We start from the raw sequence: 17,569 nt of genomic DNA, 5'->3' as shown, positions 1-17,569 counted from the left end.
ATTTATCAATTGATAAAAAAATAATTTTGTTATAAAAGACACAATCTCCACAATTATGGCCAAGAATAATACTGTATTTTGATACAATAAGATAGACAACAATTAATTAAGTTTTAATTCTCTATTTTAAATTGGAAATTTACTAATTTATTATCTTTGAAATAAAATTTAACAAATTTTAAAATTTTGAGAATCATAAATAAGAAAAAGTTGAAAAAAATATGATTGAAGAGGATTAAAACTTTACATACTAGTAACTAGGTCAATCAAAACAAAGTAAATTTATTGATAATTTTAAGTTTTTCTTATTAGATACTTAATTTTAGCAGACTCGGTTATTTTTTTTTAATTCGCGTGATCTAATTATCAGTGTTTGCTTAACTTTATTTTACACTAATATAAATTAGTGAGATGAAATTTAATTCTTGTAATATTTCATATTTCGTTGATTGTTCAATCACCTTTTAAACACTAAAAATATGAGTTTTTCTGTCATTCATGTAAAAGTATGTATGATATGGTGCTCTAATTTCAAATTGTGATTCTTGCATATCATTCGGAAAAAAACAAATCAAATACTAATACCGAAAAGAATTCGAAAACAATGGAAAATTTTAACAAATCTAATTTTGATCATACGAAATAAAAAATAATCAAAAAATTAATATCGTAGAACTTTCATAAACGATTCATCAATCTATCTCTTTGAACCGTCTTAGTTAAAATAGAATAGTAGACTTCTAATGCTAATAAACATACATATCAACTAGTAATACTTTTTCTTTTTGGTAGAAGAACGGAAAAACAGATTACACGTCGAAAAATCCAAATAATTAAGCTATTAAATTTCCATCATGAACAAATACTATTTTTTAAAAAAAAATTCCTACTCCAATTTCATATCCAAATCGAGGCACGACTACATTCAACTTCACGCTATAAAAATTTAAAATTAAAAAATAAAATATTTTCAAACAAATATAACCTTATACTCTAATGACTCGAATCTCGAGACTTATAATATAGGGTGTGACAATATCTAATTGAAAGGCAAAAAGACTGAAGAGTACTAAAGCCAATCTACAAAGCAAGAGATAACTTGAGAATTAGCGATTCTCAAATTTTCCCTCTTCTTATGTTTTCTTTATATTCGTTTTACATAAACCTCACAAGCCTCTATATACTGCGACACACTGAATAAGTACAAAAACAAACAACACGACCTTGTAGAAGTTTCAATCATTTTGAATGGTGGAAAACTCATTAATAGGCTAATGGGTGCTCAGAAAAGCATTCATGCTGGCAAAGGTCTTATCTTTTTCGCTTTCATTCATATATTGAATAAAACCCATGATTTATTATCTCATAACTCTCTGAAATTTGTGTTTTATGAAGTGTGTTTTTGGGGTGTCAATTTTTTTTTTTGTGCCTATGCAAATGTGGTTTTGGTTGGGTACAGTGGGTGCTGATGGTTCTTTTTTGTGCTTTATGTTGTAAAGATTGAATTTTTAATCAATTTGAATGGTGAAGAACTCATTAATGGGTTAATGGGTGCTCAGAAAAGCATTTATGCTGGCAAAGGACTCTTCTTTTTCTCTTTCAATTTTTCTTGAATAAAACTCATAATTTATTATCTCATAACTCTCTGGAATTTATGTTTTTTGGGAATGTTGATGAAGAGTATCTATAGTTTTGATTGTCTTTTTGTTGTGGCTAATGCTAATGTGGTTTTTGTTGGTTATAGTGGGTGCTGATAGTTCTTTTATGTGCTTTATATTGTAAAGATTGAATTTTCAGTCAATTTGAATGGTGAGAAACTCATTAATGGGCTAATGGGTGCTCAGAAGAGCATTTATGCTGGCAAAAATTTCTTCTTTTTCTCTTTCAATTTTTCTTGAATAAAACTCATAATTTATTATCTCATAACTCTCTGGAATTTATGTTTTTTGGGAATGTCGATGAAGGGTATCTATAGTTTTGATTGTCTTTTTGTTGTGGCTAATGCTAATGTGGTTTTGGTTGGTTATAGTGGGTGCTGATAGTTCTTTTATGTGCTTTATATTGTAAAGATTGAATTTTCAGTCAATTTGAATGGTGAGGAACTCATTAATGGGCTAATGGGTGCTCAGAAAAGCATTTATGCTGGCAAAAATTTCTTCTTTTTCTCCTTCATTTCTTGAATAAAATCCATAATTTATTATCTCATAACTCTTTGGAATTTGTGTTTTTGGGGAGTGTGAATGAAGGGTATCTATAGTTTTGGTTTTCTTTTTGTTGTGCCTAATGCAAATGTGGTTTTGGTTGGATATAGTGGATGCTGATAGTTCTTTTTTGTGCTTTATATTTTAAAGGATTGAATTTTTAGTCAATTTTAATGGTGGGAAACTCATTTATAGGCTAATAGGTGCTCAGAAAAGCATTCATGTTGGCGCCTTTATTTCTTGAATAAAACCCAGAATTTATCATCTCTACTCTCTGAAATTTGTGTTTTATGGAGTGTTTTCGGGTGTCAATACAGGGTATATATAGTTTTGGTTTTCTTTTTCTTGTGCTTATGCAAATGTGGTTTTGGTTGGCTACAGTGGGGGCTGATAGTTCTTTTTTGTGCTTTATATTGTAAAGATTGAATCTTGAATCAGTTTGAATGGTGGGGAACTCATTAATAGGCTAAGGTGCTATGAAAAGTGTACGTGATAGCCAAGGTCTCTTCTTGTTCTCCTCCATTTCTCAAATAAAACCCACAATTTATTATCTCATACTTAAGGGTGTGGCCTAGTGGTTAATGAAGTGATTTGAGAACCATAAGGTCTAGTGTTCAAATTCCAACACAAAAAAAAAACAGTAGGTGATTTCTTCCATCTGTCCTAACCTGTACCTATCGCTGTTGGGACTGGTGGGAGGTGACAAGTATCCCTTGGAACTCGTTATGCGCAAGCTTGCCTGGACACCACGGATATCAGAATAAATAAATAAAATTTCTTGTCTCATAACTGTCTAAAGCTTGTGTTTTATGGGGTGCCAATAAAGGATGCCAGTCGGTTCTGGTTTGCTATATGTTTGCAAAGATTGAAAATTTCTTTTGAATTGTGTCTATGCAAATGTGTTTTGGTTGGCCATAGTGGATGCTGACTGATAGTTCTTTTTTGTGTTCTATATTGTAAAGTTGAGTTCTTATTTACTGTCTTGAATTTGAATTGGTCTTTCTTGCAGCTAAAATAGATGTCAATGTGGATTTCACCCATAAACTATGTGCTGCTTTGATGCTCCAGCCTTTCAGGTTCTTACATATTAAAGCACTTATGCCAATTGATTTTGTATTTATCAGTTCTTAACTCTTCGTTTCTTTCTACATATTGCTGCATTGTTCCTCAATCAGGAATTCTGGCAGTCCCCTTGAATTGGTAATTGGCAGGTAATACAGTTTTCTCATGTCCTACTCATGAAACTTTTAGCTTCTTTTTGTTTCGGTTATAATTTTTTGTTGTGGATTGTAAGAATGGAGGGTTTCGGTTTAAACTGTTTTTCGTACTCATACTTGGATTGACAATCTTTTTGTTTTTATCATGCTAGTCTTTGCATAAAACACCCAAATTTATTTGGCAAGAGCGAGAAGCTAGATGTTTTGTGGGATAAAGGACTCTATGATTCCAATATCTTGATTACTTATCGGAAGCCAAGACCAGAATGGCTTGCTCAACACTCTTTTGTTGTTCAGGTGTGCTATACTGAAAAATTTATTTTATCTTTTTTTACTTATTTATTATAATCTTTTTGTCAAAGAGGAAAAACCTCTCTAGGACTGAATATTTTGCATTTTGAAATAGTCTGGTTCATGAAGGGGTTGTGGAACTCATTTGATTGGAGTTCAAACTAAATATGTAGGTATGAGTATGTTTAAGATGAGCTATTCCACCTCCCATTGTTCTTAGAATTTTATTACCAAAGTTGAATCAGTTATAAAGAGGACCATATAGCGGTGAAGAGCACTACTCTTTGTAAAATATCTGCCTCGGAGTCGCATTTATTTGAAATGAGAACTACTTCAACTTAATTTTAGTGTTAGCTTGGGAGTAGACTTTACGACAACTTATTGTTATGTATGGAAATTCTCACACATCATGGACTTCAATCCGAACTATCTTGTTGTCCAGCATTCCATTTCTCCCGAGATTGGGGTACATGGCTTACCAGATGACAACTTCTCTCGCTCAGGAAGTGGTGGAGTTAACTTATCTCGCTTATCTGCTGGCTTAGATTTGAGCGAGCCTGCAAGTTCCAACTGGAGCAGCAAGACAAGTATAAAATTTGAAGTAAGTGCAAATGATAGCACTTAATGGCAACTCTATACACATGTTATTTAAACTTCAAGTGTGATGCTCTAAGCCTTAATTTTTCAAGGAAGCGTAAATGTTATTTCTCATGCAGCATATTCGTCCTGTAAGTGATGAGGGTCGGTCAATAAATAGAGATACTCATGGGTTTCCGGTGACTTGCAGGTAGCTTAAACTATGACTTGTTTTTAACTTCTTTTAATTGGATTCTGACTCAGCCTATACTCACAAAATACTTGTTTTGCAGTGGTGGCTATAATGATTGTATGGTAGTAGTTAAACAGGAGTCTCGATACGCAAAAGCAAACGATCGTAGTTTTTCTCAAGTAATTCACTTTCTAAACACAAAATGGTGCAAAATTCTCAATTTCTCTTCCATTTTGATATCATAGTGCATACAATGTTCTATATGCTTTCTAAAACATGTTCACACACTTGTCCAGTTTAGCCTGCAAATTGAACAAGGGGTTCCCATTCTTTCCAAGTGGCTGATCTTTAACCGATTCAAGTTTGTTGCATCAAGGGGACTAAAACTTGGGCCGGCTTTTCTCTTGTCAAGGTGAGAGACATTTTTATTTTGGACAGTTGAAGATTTGTCAATTTGGCATCGTTGGTTTTTACAACCATGTTCGACCAGTACTTTATTTACTAATCAAACAAAAATGTAAAAATAAATAAAGATAATAAAGCATCCAATTACCACTAGAACAACATATATCAAATAGTGAAAGTTAGCATTCAGTGCTTTCAAGTGTCTGATGATTTATTGGTATCAGGAATTTCTAAATATTAATATGAGAAGCACAAGAGGAAGCATGTAGGAAGTAATGAACTAAAATTACAAAAGCACCAGGGAAGCAGTGTAAGGAAGTCAAGGGTGAAAGATGTTTGAAATACGACATGCATCGAGAGAGGTCAAGATCTATGTGCTTTGATATTAATAGAAACAAGTAAACACATGGAAGCTGGACTTGGAAATAATAGAAACTCTTGAGATTTTAACTCTACTTAGTTTTCAAGTTTACTTCTCTCTACAAATTCAATATAAAGCAGTAGCTTAAGAATCTGGATTCTGCTTATTTATTTGTTTGTTCTTGATAAATATATCTTCAATTGCTAGTCAGATTTATTAGATTCTACTGTTCTTGAAAAATATCTTTAATTGTTTATTTACATTTACTAGTTTTTCCCGTCTTCTTAAAATGTTAATATTTAGATCTGAGAGAGAAAAACTCTCCATTCTTCCTAGAATAGAACTGTAGAAACTAAGCAAAACATTGATTCTCCAGCAACCAGCCTTCTCCGAAGAGTTTCACTCTGGGCAGCATGGAAGTGGGGAGTATCCACTAATCTAAAAGTTGATAGAGGGGTGATGCTAAATACATTTTCCTCTTGAGTGTTGAGAGAGAAATTATTGAATGGGATACTATATCAATGGTCCCTCAGCACTGGGTTCACATGATTGAAAAGGGAGCAAGGTGTGCTATAGTTATGATTCTAGTCCTATTGCCCACACACTTATGGTCATCGGTGCATGGGTCTTATCAACAAGTTGGGAATATTTCTTGAGGACACATTCATATTGATATTAGTCTTGCAAAAAATCTTAAGCCTTGCTGTTAAACAATGTTTCTTTCCTGTATAGTTTTATTTTCTTGTTTCCGTTCTAATGCATCTTTCCATATGCTAAACTTCTACTTTTTTCTCTGACAGCCTTACGGGTGGTTCTATCGTGGGGGATATAGCTCCCTATCAAGCTTTTGCAATTGGCGGTCTTGGTAGCGTCCGAGGGTATGGTGAAGGAGCTGTTGGTTGTGGTAGATCTTGTCTGGTTGCTAACAATGAACTGACGTTTCCTTTGGTATGTTTTGATTCGTAAATTGTTAGATCTTTGCCTTTTATGACAGTTGTTTGGTTCCACATCTTGCAAAAGTGTTTTCTTATTATCATTCTAGTCTCTTAAGTTCCTTCATGATGCAAAAATATGAATGAAATCTTGCTAATTTCTAATGGCGTGCAATGATTCAGAACCAAAAGAATAAAAAGTAACTGTGTAGCACAGACTTGAGAAACGAATCTGCTTATTTTGGTTTTTGAAAAATCTATTTTGTTTAGTATGCAACAGAATATAGTATTTGAATCTGATTGCGATAAGGTATTATGTAATCAAGCTTGCAGCTGGAAATACCAGTGACATTAACTCTTTAATACAAGCAAACTCATAGGATCTTCTGTGTTTGAAATTAATAATGTCATACTTTGTCAATCACTTGAACTTTATTGGCTTTTGAGCTATGTTGCTTGGACTCATCAAAAATAATTTGCACCCGTATTGGATCCTCCAAAAATGCATTTTTGAAGGATCCGACACGCACCCATAGGCACTTTTGAAGAACCCGAGCAACATAACTTTTGAGCGGGACTTGCAATGGCTTAATTCTTTATTTTACGTTGATTCTTTTAGTACCACATGTCTTCTTAGACTTTTGATTAGAACTTACTTTCATCTTTCTGGAGCATTATAATACAATATTTTATGTTTTAGCAGATAATGCGGACAGACTCTTAAGTGGTGTTAAGGGGGATGCATGACTTTTTATTGGCAATGTTGTCCTGTATTAGTTGAAGAATTTGACCTTGAAGAAATGTCCTGTTGTTGTGTAAGAATAGTATTGTAAGATAAATCATCATGTGAGAGTGCTTTAAAGTCAAAAGAACCTTTCTTCTAATTTGAAGAAAAGAATTTTATCAACAAAAGTTAGTTATCAGAATTGATTGTTAAAAAGAAGAGAGGGAACAATTTGTTGTAAGAAATGATGTAACAGTATATCAAAAGTAATATGCGAGTTGTGTCCTCTTATCTGCGCCTGCAAGAGAAGGAACGGAGTTCCCTTGTTTTATTGGTCGCTTACTTACTTCCACATTGTCTGTGGAATTAGTATTTACTAGTTTAGATACTGCTATGTCTGATCCCTTTGGACCTATTAAATATTATATTGTGGAGTCTCACACCCAATGCTTCTTCTCCAGAGCCAGATGCTTGATGGTGCTGTCTTCTTGGATTGTGGATCTGACTTGGGCTCAGGTCGTCATGTGCCCGGTTAGTACCTTAGTAATTTTTACATCATGCAGAAGGTTTGCTTAATGTCACTGACTGCTGTCGAAATTTAAGAAAACATTGATTTCGATTATTCCTTTTGGAAATGTTTGAGAATGTCTGTTTGTTAGTTGTATAGTCTTTCTTTGTTTTCTTATGTTGCTCCAGTTGGGGTTGGGAAAGGAGGGGCTGCCATTATACATGACAACTGCAAATGATTGTTTTGAGAAATTATTTTTTAAAATTATTTTTTTTCTGTGTATTTTGCATTTCTTCTTTCAATTTGTTTGTTTCATGCTTTTTATCTGCCTTACTGCTGTTGGGCCTGTATAGAGTAGGTTACTTGCTGTAAGGGTTTCAACCTTTTGTTTCCCATGAAACTGTTAATGATTTAGCCTATGACTTAAGGAGTAAAGCTTAATATGTGCTAATTATGGTTAACTGCTACTTTCGAGATCTAACTCCATATTTAGGTTCCACGGTAAAAACGTAGATCCTCATATATTCTCACAAGTATCTAGGATAAGTGCGTGAACATAATCCTCATCAGCATGATGATGAGAATATCGTCAAAAAATGTAATGGAGTAACAATAGTTGGTTTTGCCAAATCATTTATAAGGGGGCGTAGAGTTTGCTAATTCAGTTGTGTATAGCTACAGAGGTAGCATACTCGAAGCGTCTCTTAGCAAGATATTAGAATATTTGGATATCATAGTAAAAGCAAACACTTTCCAAATGGAGATTGGAGAAGTTCAATAATATGGGCTGCATAATCTTGATATCCACCCTGACTGTTCTAGCTAAGCTTTGTATGTCAAATAAAAACATCCATGTTTGGCATTATATGGTTATACGTGAATATTAGATCTCTCTTTAATGCTGCAAGTTTGCAACCTGATCGAAACTTGTTCCTTTACCTTCTCAATGTGATAATGAGGTCTGTTGCCTTGATAGCACAGAATAAAGTTTGCTATATCATATGGCGTGTTGGATAATGCAAATAACTTTACTCTCTCAGAACGACTGTGAACTGTCTATAACTTGGGTTTGTATGAGATAAATTAGGTAGAATTTTCTATTTCTTTTGACCATAAGGCTATTTGTTTCCTTCTTTATGATATCAACCCTCTACAGAACGACCTTCCGCTTATTGTAGTATGATCATGTAGAAGTGTACAACTACTTTATTGATGAGAAAATAGAGACTGGGATAGTAAATATGCGTTGTATATCAACCTTAATCAATTAGTAGATATTCTTTTGAGGAGTTCACTAGAAACAATTGGACAATTTAGTGCATAAGCTAGGAAGATAAATCGATTCTATTTTAAGGGGGTGTATCGAAAAGGAAGGATCTGTGTTTCCCAGATACCAGATTCCTAGAATTATAACTTCATGCCAACGAGAGGGGTAAGTGTTGAAAGGAAAGGAAACTTGGTTCCTTCAGCCAACAGATTCTAGATTAATACTTTCAGTTTCTTGTTTCCTTTTGTGGTTTCTACACATGAAGAGGACACATTTTTTCTTTCTATAGTATGATATATAAAAGTTTCATCATCTTCCCTGTTTATAGATAGAAATATCGACAAGCAAGATAAAGCTTGTCTTCTAAATTAAATATACAAGTGAAAAGTTTTTTTAAAATAGGAAGAAAGAAAGAAAACGAAAAGCTCTGGCCTCTGGAGTTGGTGTAAAATGACAAGACTTTTCGCAGTAGAGGTTGATATTTGAGTCCGTTACAACAATGGTTACATTTTCTTGGTTTCTTGATCATATGAACTGACTGAACTTCAGCATTCGCACATTACAAGCTCTCCGACTCTCAGAATTCTGGACTTCTATATTATGCTGATTGATTGCTTTCATAACAAATAATGAGACAAGTGCTTCATCATTTCACACATGTGTATCCTTCAGAAATGCATACGTAAACGTATTGGGCTTCACGATATCACTACCCTAGTTTCAGAAGAAGTGTTTCCTAACATATTTTCTTCTAACATTTGAGCCATTGATGTGTTTCAGGAAATCCTGCTCTTAGGCATGGCAAACCAGGAAATGGAATTGGCTTCGGATATGGCCTTAGATTCAAGTCTCAGCTGGGCCATTTCCAGGTGGACTATGCAGTCAATGCATTTCAACAACGAACTGTCTACTTCGGCTTCAGTAACCTCCCTTCGTGAGTCTTAACCACAACACTTGCAACCATGACATAACTTATGAACAGCGCTGCATCCGTAGAGAAAATTTATGAGGATATCTGCAAGAGATCAGATGTTAGGCTCCGAGCAGTGGCCCGTCCCTTATAGGAACAGCAGTGAAGATTTTTTTTTGAAAACATATTGAGCAAATTAGTGCACAGAGGTGGTTCCATTTTCCCTGTACCTCTTCAAAGAGCAGATAGAAATTTGTAAATTCTTTACAGTGACCATCAGGAAGTTAGTTTTAATGTCAAAGTTCATAACCTGCTTACAATAGACAATGTACACATTCAATTTCCTTTTTTTTTTCTTCTTTTACAAATAGAGAAATTTATCAGTTGATTTCATTTACTAATCTTGAATACCAAAGTACAAATGATGTGTGTTTGTTTACTGGTTTAGCACTGGATTAAGTCTTGCTCAACTCTGTCCACAGGTAAAATTGCATTGGTCCCAACAAATTATAGGTTTCTTGAGACAAACCATCTTAAACAACCATGCTGCTTGCAGTTTCTGGCAAATATGATCATTTGTTATCTTATCTATGTCATAGACTTGAATCAAGATAAGCAAAGACACTGCTACTAAACATGTTGAATGTAAAGTAATTCATGAGCTTATGATAAACAATAAGTACATCCATTGTCCAAAAATTCAATCTTAAAAAATAGTTAATTAGATTCTTGAAAGAGAAAAATGATGAACAATTTGAAACACTGAGTTCTGATCAGATGATAGAACTAGTACTTGCAGAAACATCGATGGACCTGTCATCCTCGTCTCGTATAGTAGTAACCATGAGAGCAACTTGGTTTATACTAGGCCTAGCTTCATGAGAATGGTTCACACATTTAACAGCAACTTGCAACAAATTAACCATCCTTTCTTCACTAGCACCTTCTTGGATCAAAGTTCTGTCAAACACTTCAACTGTCCATTCTTCTCTTAGCACAGAAACAACCCAACTAGCAAGTTCTATTCCACTGTTTTGCACTTTACCTGTTAGCAACTCCAAAAGAATGACACCAAATGCATAAACATCTTCTTTAAAGATTGCTTCTACACTTTCATTAGTTATAGGGAAGACATAATGGGAATTGCTTGCTGTAGTAGTATTGATTTCTGCAATGCTCATAAGGCCATATTCACTGATCGTTGGGTCCATGTTGTTGTTCAAGAAAATGTTTGATGATTTCAAGTTTCCATGTGCAATTCTATCATGTTGAAGCTCCTGATGCATGAAAGCTAAAGCATCGGCGATACCTGCTGCTATAGAAAGTCTACTACTCCAATGAAATCTTTGGCCTGTCTGGATTCCTGAAAAGCAGATTCATGCACAATTGTTGAAGATAATAAGGCAAACAGATGTTTCTAACTGAAGTGCTAAAAGAGAATTTTGACATGTTTAAATCATGAGGGGACAATAAGTACCTTAAATAAAGTATTTCACATGCCTAAAAGCCTTAAAACTACTCATTGATCCAACATAGTTAAGTAAGCAAAAATTCACGCTTTTTAACAGTTTAAGTCTTTAGATGAGCATGTCTCACAATTTCATAATGTAATAGAACATATTGATATCTCACCGTCATGCGCCTATTATGAATAAGAATGTTCTCATGCTTAGCTGATGAAAAAGAATCAGACCTTCATGAACTTTACTCTCTTAAATGAAAGTCATAATTGATAAAAAATAAACGAACACTCAAATTTTGGCCTCATCTTGCAAGTAGACACTCTAATTTTGAGTATGCACACCTAGACACCTCAGCTCGTCTCCATTGTGTCAGTTGAGCACTCCAACTAACAAAATGATCATCTAGACAACTCCAAGATTTATGTGTTATATTAGCTTCAGGGTCCATTAGACACAATGTGGACGAGTTGGAGTGTTTAGTTGCCAGTTAAGACCAATTTGAGGTGTCTAGATGTGCACTGTCTCAAAGTTGAGTGCTTACTTGCCAGCTGAGCCCAAATTTCAGTGTCTGTTTATATATTATGCCTAGATGAAATCGTCGCACAATTCAATACACAGAAGAATAGACTAGTGGAATGAATTACCTTGTAGAAGTAGGAGAAGACTACCATTGTTTTGGTACTCATAGACCAAAAGCTTCTCTTGTCTAGAAGAATAAAAGGCAACAGCAGGCAACACATTTGGATGCCTGATTTTGTCTAGTTTCTGCATTCTCTTCTTGAATTCACTACCAGTTATTGACCAATCTTTTATCCTCTTAACAGCCAATGTCATTTTGGGATTGTCACACATCACTTTGTACGTACTACCATGTTTTCCTCTTCCAAGCAACTCTGCTGGAGCCTTAAGCAAATCTTCAAATCTCAATCCGTTATTCGCCTCAGGACTCGTAAGAACCACGAGTGACTGTGAAACCGCGGTGTTGCTGTCATCTGAAGAAATGACAGCTGATGAGATATCTGAATTGCTCACGCCTTTCTTAGATTGATCCATTGATGTAGTAGTACTGTCATGATCAACTGTAGCAACCTTTTTCATCGCCTCGATTCTTGATTCTTTCTTCTTCTTCTCCTTCTGCTTTCGTTTTCTATAGACACATAGTAGGATAAGAAGAACCAGAGCCAGGCCTATCAGGAAATAACCTGAATACATGAGAATTTCATCTCTTGACAAGCTTCTCTTTGGCTTGTCATGATCAGCTGATTCTGAATCTTCGGAGAGTGATGAGCAGTTTCTAGCCAAGGGGGAGCCACACAACAGAGGATTCTCCATGTAGCTACTAACAGGGAAACTATCACCCTCAGGTGGAATCAATCCACTGAAATTGTTGAAAGAGACATTAAATGCAACTAAGTTCGAAAAATCAAATTCAGGTATCTCTCCTGATAGCTGGTTATTCTGAGCCTCGAATTCAATCAAGCCCGAAATCCTAGACAAATCAGGGAGAACACCTGATAATCTATTGTTGGATATGTCAAGTCTTTTCAAGTTATTCAATCTTGAAAATGATTGTGGAATGCTACCTGAGAACCTGTTTCCACCAAGAACAAGATGTCTTAGATGCTTACATTTATCTATACTGTCAATGTTTTTCCCCTGAAGTAGGCCATTTTTTAGACTCAGGAAGAAAAGGGTGTGCGCGATAGGCTTCACATTACAAATCATGGCAGCATCAAACGTTCCAGACGAAAAATCATAACCATCAAGAATGATTTTCTCCACTGAGAGAGTCTTCGCCTTACATGTAACACCATGCCACTTGTCCTTGCAAGGATCAGATGTCGAGTTCCAGCCCGAATTAGTACCAAGAATTGTACTGTTATTGTTAGAAACCTCTGCAAGAAACTTGAGCAATGCATCTCTAGTCACTGTTTCATCACATACAGTTGTGTCAAAGATGAAAAAGAATGAAATGAAGAGCAAAGCAAAAGTCAAAACTCTGTTCATTTTTGCATGATAACTAGCAAATGTGCAGCAAAAATAGGAGTATAATAAAGATATGATGAATTATTCAGTCATGATTGTTGATATTCTCAATGTTTGAATAGTCGATAATCAACTAATATGGCGCCATTTGGCGGAAAACACAATAACTAAAATACACAACAGGCCGGCTGCTAATTTTTTTCTTTAACTTCATCCTCTGCTGTCTTTTTTTTCTCTTTCAAACCATCTATCAAACACATAGATCACATATTTTATTTCGAATTGGTGGCAACCGCGACATGAACTCATAACATCTGTCTGCTCTAATATCATGTTATAGGTTATAATTATTTAGAAGATGTGGGATTAGTAACCCAAAATATTAGACTTGCAACATTTGATAATATAAACTTCTTTACCCTCCATCTCAAAATAAGTCACCTTAGGCAAAATCGCATCTAAAGTATAATGGTATAGTTGGTAGACCATACAAAATTGTCTTACATTTGTAAAGTGACACTTATTTTGAGACGAGGGAGTAATGGTATAAGAACCTTAAAAGATAACGAACACATGAGGTTCGAAGACAAGTTTAAAACAAGAACCTGAATTTTAACACATATATTGGTAAGTTACATTGACAATAAGGTAGAGAGTTTCTACACAGACTGAGATTCATCACACATCTGTAGGTTATGTATATTGTCCCTAAACTATCTTTGGCACCTAGATTTACATGCGACGACGAATCGGATATTACATGTAAGGAGAAAAATGAACTAAAAACATGATCTCCATTTAGGATCCTAGTCTATTCACTCAAGGATCAGCATGTCCAACAACTTCATCATCGCTTTCGCTCTGTCCACTGAACTCCTCTTCACTAATCTCATCATCACTATCATCTTTTGGTGTGCCAACGACATTCTCCTTCTTTGCGTACCGTTCACAATACTCTGGATCATGAAACAAGAAGTAAGACGATTTACGGTCACTGGTTTCACATTCTCAGATAAAAGTAGAATTGTATATCACCTTTCACTTTTTGCTCATACTGATTCTTGTCTTTCATCATCAGTGAGGCTGCATCACCATTTAATGGATCCGAAGGATTCGGATATAGCAAAAGCTGTGGCAGAAAAACCTCGAAAACGTTTAAGAGATCTGCACACCAGCATATGCTTGGTCAGATATCGCGGAGCTAAATGTTTTATGATGTTATCAACATGAAGATATATGGAGTACAAGACAATACTAAATTATATGTCACTTGCCTTAAATAAAACCAAGAATGACACGTCTAGTGATTTTCATTTCAAAGGTATTTTGTAACATATTCTGAACGGTGGGATAAGAGTTGAGCTTCTATTATATAAAGCTTAGCCTACAGGGTGTCACTGCACATTTTTTTTGTCTTCGATTAGTTCATATCTACAGCCTATGCTTAAAGAACCTGGAGCAGAAACACTTCAGTCATATGATAAAGTGAAATGCATACGTGTGAAACAAACTACGCAGAAGTAAGAGCTCATGCCGTTAAGCATTTTTCACCCTAAGAATCTTAATGCTTTGTCACTTAGCAGTACGTATTACCAAACATAGGGCTCCATGACTGATTGATGACATCCAAACATACAGAGCCAGACCTGCAATAACAGATGAATCTCGTGAGCAATAGTGCATTAACATTTTCCTCAGATGAACTACATAGACTTGTGTTACAGAGGTTCGATGAAGAGATTAAAAGACAAATTGCAGCTACAGTACATACAAACTATCAACCGTAACTTCCTACATGTGACTAACAGAGAAAAAAAGGTAGTTGCTTAAAATACAGAAAGAAGGTATATATAGCTTACAGCTCATCCACATTAGGGTGGAATATTTTGTTGAGAAACCCAATGGAAGGAGACTTATAAGGGTAGGCATCTGGCAACTCGACCCTTATTTTCCAGACTCCACCTTCATAAAGGCCTGTAACAATTTAGATAGTTAGCAAAGTATGGGGAAAAAAACATACTTATAACAAACTAAATGTATCAATCTGCATTATCTAACTATGTTGCTCTGACCCGTCAAAATCCCTATCACACCCATGTCGGCAGGACACGATTTGGGTGTGAGATCCACACTAAATTTGGTTAACATCTTGACTGCTTTGACTACACCTATGACTAAGAAGTATGACTGACTAGGTATTTGGGTTGATTAGACATTATCTATAGTTTTATAAAGTATAAAATGTTTTGCTAGAACATCAGACTTATGAATAAATATAAGGTGCTTATAAAAATAAAGTTTCATTAGTTGTACGCCAAACTTCAATTAATCAAAATATATACTACTATATGTAGTAATATATACATTTATTGGCTGTATCCGCACTCGGGGGTCGAATCCTAAAATTTATGTGATGAATAATCCGACCTCTAGATAAACACCCGAGTCTGAGAAATATAGTTATCTAAGCAAATAGCACCTCCAATAGCAATATCATATATTATGTAATGTGCTTTTCTCTGTGGGAAAAGCAACAAGAGCAAGATTCTGGCGGAAAAGCTACTTCCAAGACTGAGAGCATAAAGGTCTTGATTGGTTAATCTTATGCTAAAATGTAGGATGATGAGTGTTATATAAACAACGGAACGTTTTGAGATATCTAAGATACATAATTGAAAAACAATTAAAATTGCTGTATCACCGTTTATAAAAACTAATTCAATTAAAATTGCTGCCCTCTCTTCAAAAACTAACTTTACGAAGGATAAAGCCAATCTAGGGGAAGATGATCCTTCAGCAAAGTCACGAAATCAATAAAAAACATAGTGAAACCAAGTATCTTCATGACATTACTTTCTTTTGGGCCGTGAAATTCCACGTTGAACTCCGTAATTCCATCATTAATTGTCTCCACCTTATAATCACTCATCATCCTGTGAAATGAAAATGACATAAAGTGACCTCATGGTGGTAATCAAAAGCTGCCATATGAATTCATATGTACTAAAAACCGTTGGTTCATCAGATAAGATGAAGAAACAGCTAAATTGTTTAGAATCTACAAAATTATATCCATGACAGCAAGAAAATCTTATCTCAGACGTTCTTACAATTTCATAACATCCATATCTCTTCTTTTGCTTGGAGAAGACATTTTGAACTAACTATTGATCCTCAGAATCTGCGGAATGAAGGCAAGGATTCAACATATAAGTTTGTAAGTTCAGTAAAGAAGATCTAAAAACAGAAACCAAACAATGAGATCAGCAATTACGCGTCTGTTTATGAAAGAGCATAAGAAAAAAATGGTTACAACAACAACGACGGATAATACAGTAACTGCAGCAAATAAGGAAACTAGATAATGCTCGACTACCTACTAACCTTCTACCCCAATGCTCGACCTCCATATCTTCCTATCTATGATCATGTCATCGATAAACTAAAGGTGTGGTATGTCATGTCTACTCACCTTTCCCAAGATTTCTTCGGTTCTACCTCTACCTCTCCTTATACCCAAACAGTCAACCAGAACACCTCATCATTGGGGCATATGTGCATCTTCTCTTCAGAAGCCCAAACTATCTCAATCTCACCTCCCTCATCTTACACCATGTAGGCCACTCCCACCTAGTCCTGAATAGCTTCTTTCTTAATTCTATCTCTCCTAATATGCTCACGTATCCATCTCAACATCCTCATTCTCCACTACGCTCATTTTCAAGAGGCGCAAGTTCTTGATCGACCAACACTCCACCCCATAGATAATCTAACCACCACTTTACAAACACTAAGTGATTTATTCTCATTTGTCCAAGCCTAGTGGGAGCAATAACAACTTGGAATTAGTCAAGGCGAACGCAAGCTTATTAAAAAAAAAGGAAACTCACAAACTTGAATCCTCAAAATACACAAATCCATTCCAAGAAACCACTACACATAACAATTAAATAAAACTAAAAGAATCACAACACTCAAAGATACACATTAAGTCTTAGCAATGCACAAAAATTAAATTGGATTAGATGAAACCAAATTGAAAAAGATCAAAACTTTAGCCAAAAAAAAACACACCCATCAAATAAAAAAGTACCCCATCCACAATCAAATCAAAATCAATTTCATTTCTTCATACAAACACAACAAGAAACAAATCTACACACATCAAAAATCAAATTTACACTTAACCAGGAGGATTATGCAACAAGATCTGAACATGAAAGAAAAAGATAAATAAATTTCTTCTATATATATATATACAAAAGGGAAAGGTGTCGACATGTTGGGGCATTAGGCAGAGTTACAGAGTTGAAAAAAGGCACGTGCATTGTATATATACAAAAGAATGATACTTAACAGCTACGTGGCTTTGATTACTATGCGTTTACCTTTCGGCTTTTTTTTTTTTTCTTACTGAAAAAATTGATAATTTGTCCTTCGCACTTTGTCTTCTTCTTCAAAATAGCTTCCATGGCTGTAGCTCAACAAAAAGGTAACCCACTACCTACCATGTCACTATAGTTACCCGTATTTAG

General features: G+C 35.0%; 3 protein-coding genes across 7 annotated transcripts; 1 reads left to right on the top strand and 2 right to left on the bottom strand.

Moving 5' to 3' along the window:
* Nucleotides 1-1,059: 1,059 nt before the first annotated feature.
* LOC107004718 (outer envelope protein 80, chloroplastic) lies at nucleotides 1,060-9,986 on the top strand. The gene is made up of 11 exons (XM_015203037.2): nucleotides 1,060-1,308; nucleotides 3,211-3,277; nucleotides 3,377-3,412; nucleotides 3,571-3,715; nucleotides 4,152-4,310; nucleotides 4,426-4,496; nucleotides 4,579-4,657; nucleotides 4,775-4,890; nucleotides 6,045-6,192; nucleotides 7,362-7,431; nucleotides 9,456-9,986. The coding sequence occupies exons 1-11, from the start codon at nucleotides 1,275-1,277 to the stop codon at nucleotides 9,611-9,613; spliced, it is 1,083 nt and encodes a 360-aa protein (XP_015058523.1). The 5' UTR covers nucleotides 1,060-1,274; the 3' UTR covers nucleotides 9,614-9,986.
* A 298-nt stretch (nucleotides 9,987-10,284) lies between these two features.
* LOC107004058 (probable leucine-rich repeat receptor-like protein kinase At1g68400) lies at nucleotides 10,285-13,504 on the bottom strand. Its single transcript, XM_015202274.2, has 2 exons — nucleotides 11,693-13,504; nucleotides 10,285-10,948 (listed from the first exon to the last, which is right to left on the bottom strand). The coding sequence occupies exons 1-2, from the start codon at nucleotides 13,053-13,055 to the stop codon at nucleotides 10,359-10,361; spliced, it is 1,953 nt and encodes a 650-aa protein (XP_015057760.1). The 5' UTR covers nucleotides 13,056-13,504; the 3' UTR covers nucleotides 10,285-10,358.
* A 121-nt stretch (nucleotides 13,505-13,625) lies between these two features.
* Nucleotides 13,626-17,567, bottom strand: LOC107004717 (ubiquitin-conjugating enzyme E2-23 kDa-like). 5 transcript variants are annotated; one of them, XM_015203033.2, is made up of 7 exons: nucleotides 17,423-17,567; nucleotides 16,145-16,215; nucleotides 15,888-15,967; nucleotides 14,894-15,008; nucleotides 14,628-14,680; nucleotides 14,070-14,198; nucleotides 13,626-13,990 (listed from the first exon to the last, which is right to left on the bottom strand). In XM_015203033.2, exons 2-7 carry the CDS (start codon nucleotides 16,186-16,188, stop codon nucleotides 13,854-13,856), a joined length of 558 nt encoding a protein of 185 aa, XP_015058519.1. In that variant the 5' UTR covers nucleotides 16,189-16,215; nucleotides 17,423-17,567; the 3' UTR covers nucleotides 13,626-13,853. The 5 variants fall into 5 exon arrangements, with proteins under 5 accessions (XP_015058519.1, XP_015058522.1, XP_015058520.1 ...); XM_015203036.2 differs by lacking the exon at nucleotides 17,423-17,567 and adding an exon at nucleotides 17,314-17,332; XM_015203034.2 differs by lacking the exon at nucleotides 17,423-17,567 and adding an exon at nucleotides 17,223-17,295.
* Nucleotides 17,568-17,569: the final 2 nt, after the last annotated feature.

The sequence above is a fragment of the Solanum pennellii genome, chromosome 11, assembly GCF_001406875.1.
Source record: "Solanum pennellii chromosome 11, SPENNV200".
In the NCBI taxonomy this organism is placed as follows: domain Eukaryota; kingdom Viridiplantae; phylum Streptophyta; class Magnoliopsida; order Solanales; family Solanaceae; genus Solanum; species Solanum pennellii.
The sequence above is the reverse complement of the archived record's forward strand: the minus strand, read 5'-3'. Positions and strand labels throughout refer to the sequence as shown.

Coding starts and splice junctions, on each gene's coding strand:
- LOC107004718 (XM_015203037.2), top strand. CDS start 1,275: ATGGGTGCTCAGAAAAGCATTCATGCTGGCAAAG. Junction 4,311..4,425: donor AGACAAGTATAAAATTTGAA/GTAAGTGCAAAT, acceptor TTTCTCATGCAG/CATATTCGTCCTGTAAGTGA. Junction 4,497..4,578: donor GGGTTTCCGGTGACTTGCAG/GTAGCTTAAACT, acceptor CTTGTTTTGCAG/TGGTGGCTATAATGATTGTA.
- LOC107004717 (XM_015203033.2), bottom strand. CDS start 16,188: ATGTCTTCTCCAAGCAAAAGAAGAGATATGGATGTTATGAAATT. Junction 14,681..14,893: donor CACCCTAATGTGGATGAGCT/GTAAGCTATATA, acceptor CTGTTATTGCAG/GTCTGGCTCTGTATGTTTGG. Junction 13,991..14,069: donor GTATGAGCAAAAAGTGAAAG/GTGATATACAAT, acceptor TTCATGATCCAG/AGTATTGTGAACGGTACGCA.
- LOC107004058 (XM_015202274.2), bottom strand. CDS start 13,055: ATGAACAGAGTTTTGACTTTTGCTTTGCTCTTCATTTCATTCTTTTTC. Junction 10,949..11,692: donor TCTTCTCCTACTTCTACAAG/GTAATTCATTCC, acceptor TCTGCTTTTCAG/GAATCCAGACAGGCCAAAGA.